The sequence below is a fragment of the Anneissia japonica genome, unplaced genomic scaffold (assembly GCF_011630105.1).
Source record: "Anneissia japonica isolate Jap-2015-1 unplaced genomic scaffold, ASM1163010v1 scaffold287981_len1045443_cov154, whole genome shotgun sequence".
Taxonomy (NCBI): Eukaryota; Metazoa; Echinodermata; class Crinoidea; order Comatulida; family Comatulidae; genus Anneissia; species Anneissia japonica.
Window position 1 is genome coordinate 996,259 of NW_022695194.1, and position 8,900 is coordinate 1,005,158.

Sequence of the window (8,900 nt, forward strand, 5' to 3'; positions counted from 1 at the left end):
GTATAACACTATCTTCACCGGACACCATCACATTATTTTGAATCACATAGAGGCTTGCAGTTTACAATTATGCAAGTTGTTTACACATGATAAATGTATCCCCCACCGGACGCCATCCCGATATTTTTTTAGTGATTTCGGGGCTGAAAATCTGAAATGTTATATGTTAAGCCTAAACGACATATTGTCCCCCGCCGGACATCTTTTCGCTATTTCTTTTTCTATATCAGAATATGATTTATTTATAATAAATTACAACTTTTCGTAAAGCTGAATAACTTTATTTTAAATTTGCACTCAATTATGTTTTTATCTAGGTATGTTTTTAGTATACTCGCTCACAGGGTGTTGCTGAGGGCGCCAGGAACGAGTATACTCGTCAAATCGGGGGAAACATTCTAGCGTTTATAACTTCTTTATTATACATTGTAGAACCACAGATTCAACGGCTGGTAGTTCGGGGAAGATACACCTAGACGATGACGTACAAATGACATATGTATGTCTGTTGTGTTATGTTGCCGGTAGTACACTCGAGCGGTACAAGTGGGGGCGCCCGTTGAACATATACCAACCCATGCTAAAAGTGGACGAGATAACTCATAGTCAGTAAAAAGTTCTATAACAGTGCCATCGACGAGTATACTCGCTCCCTAATATTTTCCCGCCAATTTATTAGACACTTCATTTTGATGACATATGACTAGATAAAATTTCAAAAAGGTATGTTTGTACATGTAAACTTGTTTTGGCACACGGGAAGGAACCTTAAAAAAAGTCTGGCAGTCAACGTGTTAACTAATGTTTAATGATAATTCTTTTATTTATTCATGCTCTGACAGTTTTAAATGTATATCTGTTTTTATGGTCGGCATATCCTTACTTACTTGTTTTATCATTTGTTGATTGTCTGCGGTAAAGGTAGACCAATAAATAATTATATATAGTAAATTAATATTTTATATTAAATATACTTATGTTTGTCCATACAGATGGGGCATATACTGTCTATGCTGTACAATGTACTTGAGTATGCTGTGAATGCTGTGTCATTTTGGCGCCTCAGTGAACTCCAATGTTTGATACAGGATGTTGGCCTAGATACAGTCAAGTGGACAAAAATATTGAGGGAAGTGTTAGGCGTGAATGACATTTTACAATTAAAAGCTATTGCACAGAATCATGAAGCAATCCGAAAGGTAATTGAACGTGCAGACAAATACGAAATAAGTGGGCTGTATGAACTGTTTGATATTACTCAAGATGAAGAACCATCAATCACAGAATCAGAAAATAATTTATGCGTGAGGCTCAAAGAGTTAGGATTGGATGGACGCCATTGGCTTAGCATACTGAAGACTACATTTGCAGTGTCAAACATGGATTCAATTAAACATATCGGCCTGGATAGCTTGAATGATTTAAAACATGTTTGTCAAACAAGAAATGAATTGATGAAACTCCAAAAACTTTTTGGAATAAATAATGAGTATCCTTCATTTGTATTGCATTTTGTTAAAATACAAAACCGTATTAGATTAATTATGGAATGTATTAAGCAAATCAAGTCATTACTTTCAAATGGCAAAACAAGATCTTGTAAAAGTGTTCATGCCAAAGAACAATCACTCAGGGAAATCCTTCAGCTAACATCAGCAAACTGGATACGGCCGAACACCTCACTTGAAAAAGTACTAAATGATTTGTCCAAATTGAGCTGCTTTTTAGAGGCACCTATACCTACACAAGATCTGCTGCCCTCCCATCTTATTCAATCATCTTCTTGTGGGGTTTGTTTGAAAGGCGTTCTTTACACTGGAAATTACATTTCGTCTGCCAACTATCCAGTTTTAAAAGCTCCCTCAACGGTTCGTCTCAATGGTTCAAATTTATCTATAACGGAGGTGATTATCGATGGAGACGATGAGCACGTGAAATCGTTTATTGAACATACAGATACATATGGATGTGTTTCAGAATATGTTAATCTACCGTCTAGTAACGGCAATAAATCGACTGCAAAGATGAAAAAATATCCAATTGCGTCATTCACATTTAGAAGAGACGAGCTGAGGTTTAGTGATAGTGCTCTAGAACATCTGAAAAGAATCGGTACAATGATAGACGTTGACGAAATCAGAGCGATGGAATGCTGTAAAGAGTTTCTAAACATTTATGGATCTCATATTTTTCAAGGGCCTTTTCATTTCGGTGGAGTTCATTGGATAACTGCAACAGGTTCAACAGTAGTCGCTCGTGGGGATGTTGATACACAGGCAATCAATCTTGAATCTATAGCAGCATTCGAAAATGCTCCATTAGGCAGATTTGGTCTTAGTTCTGAGTATGATGCTAAAAAAGAAAAAGGGAAAATTAGAATAGAATACAAGATCCGTAACTCTAAATGTTCAGTAATAAAGGCTGTAACTTCCGGTGGTCATAAAACATTCTCTTATTTGACAACATGGAAATTGGGAATGTCGGCAGATATTTCATCATGGAATGTCATTGACCGAGGAACGGGTTTTACTGTTGCGATTTGGGAAATTCTAAATGAAAACTATTCATCACATATTGAGAATGCTTCTACCATAAGTTATTATCTTTTTAAAGCTTGGGTGGATATGTCAAATGTGCATCATATCTTTAATATTTCATCTGAATTACAAGATCTGATAAACGAGGCCCGTACATACGTAACATCTTTAGAAAATACTGATGCGACAGGTCGCCAACGCTCAATTCTTGAAAATCTACTGAAAATAAAAGAAAATGTTATCAAGCATACAAGAAGCATCAGAGCATGGTCTGATATTTTCCTTGGAAGCAAAGCTTTTGACATCGTAAATGTTCTAAAACGTTTAATGAATTCCCCTAAACAAGATACACTTGCAATGGTTTGTAAGGTTATTAACGACAACGATATTTTAAACCAACCATGTGTATCAAATGACAAGCTTAATGAATATCGTAATTGGCTACACATTTTAGGAAAAGTAAAAGAGGAGAGAAATGGTAGAAACAACCAAGAAATTTCAGAATTCAGCGACTTCACTCTACTTCTGGAAAAGAGTATAATAGATCTTGAAGACCAAACAGAGCACACATCGTCATATGTCGCAGCGTATCTGTCGACAGCAGTAATTCGACTTCTCGATATATTGAAACGTCAAAATCGGCTATCAGATACTAAGTTCCTTTTGGCCCTGACGACACCACTGGGGTTTAATGAAACAACAGGATTCCTGCATACAAAATTGACTATCCAAGATATCAACAACATTTTAATTACGGCTAAAAACAACGTTTCGACATATACAAATATAAACGACGAGAAAAGAAAATCAGTTTTTATCTTCTCTACGCTTTTAGAATTGACAATGCTAACTGGCGATTGCTCTAACTTAAAACACAAACTCAGCAAATCAATAAATGACCTACCAAGTGAGGTCAGATACAAAATAAATTCTTTGGAAAAAGAAGATCCTGAAAACTGGATGAAAATTGAAGTATACCTTCAGCAATATTATGGACAATTAAATAGCCACGATCAAGATATAAGCCTGCGCAGTTCATTTTACAAAGTCATGCACTGCGACAAAGAGACATATGGATCAAGAAATATCATTCCAAATATCTATGGATTAAAACCCCAATGCCCTGACATCATTAAAATGTTAAATTTAGAAAAGTATTTTCCAAAGAAAATATCCCGCCAGAAAGCCTTAATGGTTTCAGAAAATGTAATTTCAAGCGATGATCTTCAACACATAAGAAACATTCCATGGTACTTGTTGCAAAGCATTATCCTGTGTAATTACGATGGACTATTTTTCGAACCTAATCGAACGTCTATGAATTATTCCGGTGGAAAAACATTTTCAGCATTACTGAATACACCCGCAACAACAAGAAAAGCGAATAGCACAACTGATATTCAGTTTAATCCTTCTGATGTACTGGTTGCTCTGTTTATGTGTGCCGATGACTTCTTAAGGCAATTAATCATGGAGAAACTAACGATGTGTCAGTTAAGTATTCCTTTACTTCTTCCAGTAAATATTGAAGGTTCACACAGTTGTGAAATGCTTCTTTGGGCGACAAGAACTATCAAGAAACAATGGAAAACTTACTCAGGAACATCGTGTGAAAGATCGATGTCTTCGCATCCCATTCCAATCGTGTCTGCACTGCGCATTGGCAGGCTTTCCAAATCAAAATCCAAGATGCTCAACGCTGTTATCAACGATCAGAAACATGACGTTTTCTTTCACTACGGAAGTAATGGTGGTAATATTGAAAGAACTCTATCGACCGGTTTATTAGAATTGACATGGTACCTTCCAACTGGTAGAAGTCGGGATAAATTTGCAGATGCTCTAGCGATTATGAATTTACGAGGAAATGCATCTCATCTTAAAGATCAGACCGCCTTTTTAAGGGAGGTATCATTTGCAACCATTGCTTTTATCACCCCTGACATGCTTGATAAATATGAATCTGATTTACTTGAGTCGTTGTACCAGCAAAAAGGCTACTTAGTTATTGTGTCGGTAGGCCCCCCAGGTAAAGATATGACAAAGTTACTTCTTTCTCTAGAGCAACGGTATTCTAAAGGTCAGGATCCACCAAAACAATCAGTATTAATATATTCTTCTGAAAAAAATGAGTTACAAATGAGTGGAGAAATTAGGAGTACTCTTAATTATCTGCTCTCGAAAAAACGTTATGACGTACCGGAACAGAGTATAGACGGGTGTAGCGCTGTATGGAGAAACATTGGTTTCTACCTTGATGAAGATACAAAGGTATGCTTAGATGCGAAAGCAGACGCTGAAGAAATGTTGACAAGTTTACAGCATCACACTGGTGACAATGATAATGCTGAAGAAAAAATAAAATTATTACCTTTGCAAATGATTGCAATTGAAATTGCTGAAAGAAATAGAGAACTATGCCAATTAAAACAGAAAGGAAATATGGAAACTGAACAATATATTGACAAAGTACAATCAGATCTCAATCTGTTACGAACCAAGCAAAAATATTATTGCAGCTGTTTTTCAAACCTGATAAAAATATTCATGAAGTCTTTTTCATATCTACCGCTAAAACGAAAATATTTCTATTGCTGGGTTAAAATAATGGCTGATCAGTGCAGCATCAATCAGTTGCAGCCAGTACGCGAGGAGTATAATGCCAAATGGAACCAGTTATGTAACGCTGTATACAAAAACCAAAATAAGCCGACTCCAGAAATAGAATCCTTAAAAAAAATCCTTGATGAGCTGCAGCAGAAACTTACAAATCTCTCAGTAGGCTTGGAACATTTTAATAGAGAGATTGGACAAATCTACGAAATGGTATTGCATTTCAAGTTACTAACTTCATCGTATTCTGTTCAGCGATTTCCAATGGTTGCCGCCGATATGTTACTTGAAGGACATCCGTTGGAATTAATGGATGGTGATGCGTCGCATGTTCCTATTAAATGGATAAAAGATGTAATGTCGTGCCTTAAAGACAAAATGGGAAATAAACGGTTGTTCGTGCTGTCTGTATTAGGTGTACAGAGTACTGGCAAATCCACCATGCTAAATGTAATGTTTGGTTTACAATTTGCCGTAAGTGCTGGTAGGTGTACCAAAGGTGTTTTTGCCCAGCTAGTTCAGCTACACCCAAACCTACAACAATCAACAAAATGTGATTATATCATGGTAGTTGATACAGAAGGTCTTCGTGCTCCAGAGTTAGCAAGCATTGAACATACAAACCGCGACAATGAAATTGCTACGCTAGTAATTGGTTTAGGTGACGCTACTATTATTAACATAATGGGAGAAAATCCAACTGATATGCAAGACACACTGCAAATAGTTGTTCATGCATTAATGAAAATGGAAACTGTAAAAATGAAGCCCAGTTGCCTATTTGTACACCAGAATGTTGCAGATATAACAGCCTCTGACAGAAATACGGCACAAAAAAGGAAAATGACAAGAATGTTAGATGAAATCACAAAAATTGCTGCCAAGGAAGAAAACTGTAGTGAGAAATATCAGGTATTTTCCGACGTAATACACTTCCAGGAAAATAAACATGTAGTGTATATTTCTAGTCTTTGGCAAGGAGATCCCCCTATGGCCCCTCCCAATCCAGGTTACAGTTCGTGTATTCTTCAAGTAAGAGAAAAGGTCATTGATCTGATGAAAAACTGTGGTTGTCAAACAATAACAGATTTTCATCATAAACTCACTGATCTGTGGAGAGCGATATTATCCGAAAACTTTGTATTTAGTTTCAGAAACACACTAGAAATACAGGCATTTAATGCTCTCGAAACACAATATGTGGAACATTCTCGTACCTTGAGAAGAAATGCAATGATGTGCGTGAATATTCTTCGAACTGAATGTAAGAAGCTAACACCCTCCTTATTAAAATCGGAATCTGAAACTATACTGACCAGACACCTTACTACGTTAGATAAAGGAATCAAGAATTTCGAGGATGAATTGAATACTTATTTTATAAACAAACCGAAAGCACGTCAATGGAAAGGAAGAACGCAAATAAGGATGAATGAATTGTGTCAAGACCTAAGAAAATCACTGAAGGAGGAATTGATGGCGATGAAAAAGAGAATAATTGGGAGAGCTAAAATCGATTCTGATATAAAAGCGTATGAAAAAGACATTCGCAAAAAGGCCAAAGGTCTTGCAGACGAGTTTAGGACTAAAGAAACACATAATGAAGTAACGGAAGAGAGACTTAAAAGAGAGTTTGATGTAAATTGGCTCGAATGGGTTTCAGATATACCTGATCAAGATGAGCCTGTACAAATAACATTGATTTTGGAAAAAATATCTAGAGATTCATTTCCTTTACATAGCGACAAAATGGTAATTGATATTTTAAGTAATCGCACATACGTTGGTTTTGTGACAGAGCTAGACATCAAAGTCAGTAAGTTTAGAGATCGCATTCCGTATTTTGGTTGTTCCGTAAGTTCATGTATTGATATTGCCCGTAATTGCATAAATTCTATAAAATCAGACTTAGTAAGGATGATTGAAGGCTACAAAAGTGAAGGTAAGACTTTTAATGAACAAATCGGCAGAGCCTTTGTTGAGATTGTACGAAAGCGACTAAATGATGTGAAGACGACTGACAAGTTCATGTTTACTCATAAAGGATTGATTAGAAATACAATTCACATTCTGTTTTCCTTAGAGGATATGCTTAATGATCTTCAGGAGGCTTACAGAAAGGAAACCGACCTCAAACAATACATGGAATGCCAAAAGAACAGATTATGGCAAATGTTTAGAGATGAGTGTACTATCGTACACTTAAGCGTTTCTGCAAGTTTTGCTGTTTCTCGTGATTTGGTTAGTGTCATAAATAATTCTCTTATTCAAAACTGCATAACAGGAGTCATCGACCATGTACGTACATCCAGAAGTCAAACGTTTGCCAACAAAATGAGCTACCATGCACAACTTTTGATAGATTTGGCAGAAAAGAAGAATTTTCAAGCTTTCCGAATGTATTTGGCAGATCCATGTAATTATATGGACGAGTTGATGACAGAAATCTTGAGAGAATTCTGTACAGCAACTAGTGGAAGAGAAACTGTGTTGCAAAGCATATATTCACAAAAGATCACTGAATTATTTAGTAAAGCAAGAGCAGCGATTCATGATACATGTAGAAGCTTACCATCGGCATGCAGTATGAGTGTTTGGTGGCCAAAATTAATTGAATATATTGGTGATGAATTTGATGTAAAACCAGAAATAGGTTTTCTTAACAGCGACGATACGTTTGAGGTAAACGAGCTGAATGATAAGCTATTGACTGAATTAAAGAGGTCTGAAGAAGACATGCAGGATGAATTCAGTATGGATTATTTCGCCGAACTTATTGAGCCTTGCAAAGAGTTTTTTAAAACAGATCTTCTCGGTTGCCTTGAGTTATGTCCATTCTGCAAAGCACCATGTGACCTTCAGGCTGGTGACAAATATGATGACCATCGTACAGAGTACCATCGGCCACAAGGAGTCGGTGGGTATCGTAGGGTGGACACAGGCAAACTTTGTGTCAACGTATGCACTTCATCTGTAATGACAGACGCTAGGTTCAAAAATAAAGACACTGATGGCACATACCATCCCTACAAAGACTATCAAAATGTTAATAAATACTACAAAGCCTGGAAGATCCAGCCGATAGCAAGTGATTCGCAATTGTACTGGAAATGGTTTATGGCAACTTACAATGAAGAACTTGCTGAATACTACAATTGTCAGCCAGCGGATATTCCATATGGATGGACGGAAATTAGCTGGGAAACAACAAAGGACGACATGATTAACACATATAATCTATAATAAGCACTAAAAATAGTAAAGTGCAAAACAATCAAATTATTATATAGGCCTATACCTATATAAAACTCATAATACACTCGTTGTAAATTGACATTTAATTTATCAACCTGTCAAAAAAGCCTTGTTGTATGTCTGGTCAGTTTGATATAATCAAAAAAGTAAATGGCTTTTAGTGTTTTGAGAAGTGTAATATATATTTTGTGATAGCAAATGTTGATTATATTAAGTTGCTTTTTGAGACAATGTAATTGTTAAGCTCTTTTTTTAGACTTGATAGAAAATCCAATGCAACATTTATCAGTTGTTTATCGTTAGATTAGATTTTTTCTAAAATATATCAGATACAGTATATGAATTTAAATATGATGTTGCTGTGGTTGTTTTCAACAAAAGAACTTGATGATTTTAAAATTAAAATAAACCCTTTAATGTCTTCTATCTGAATAATTTAGTAACTCCTTTTTCATGTGTTGTAACACAAGACTCATCTTGTGAAGACAGCTCACA

The 8,900-nt window shown here is 36.0% G+C and overlaps 1 protein-coding gene across 1 annotated transcript; it reads left to right on the forward strand.

Moving 5' to 3' along the window:
* Positions 1-992: 992 nt before the first annotated feature.
* Positions 993-8,393, forward strand: LOC117101420 (interferon-induced very large GTPase 1-like). Its single transcript, XM_033241398.1, has one exon. It carries the CDS (start codon positions 993-995, stop codon positions 8,391-8,393), a length of 7,401 nt encoding a protein of 2,466 aa, XP_033097289.1.
* The last annotated feature ends 507 nt before the right edge of the window (positions 8,394-8,900 follow it).

What these genes read in the sequence shown, in the direction of transcription:
- LOC117101420 (XM_033241398.1), top strand. Translation starts at nt 993, where the DNA reads ATGGGGCATATACTGTCTATGCTGTACAATGTACTTGAGTATGCTGTG.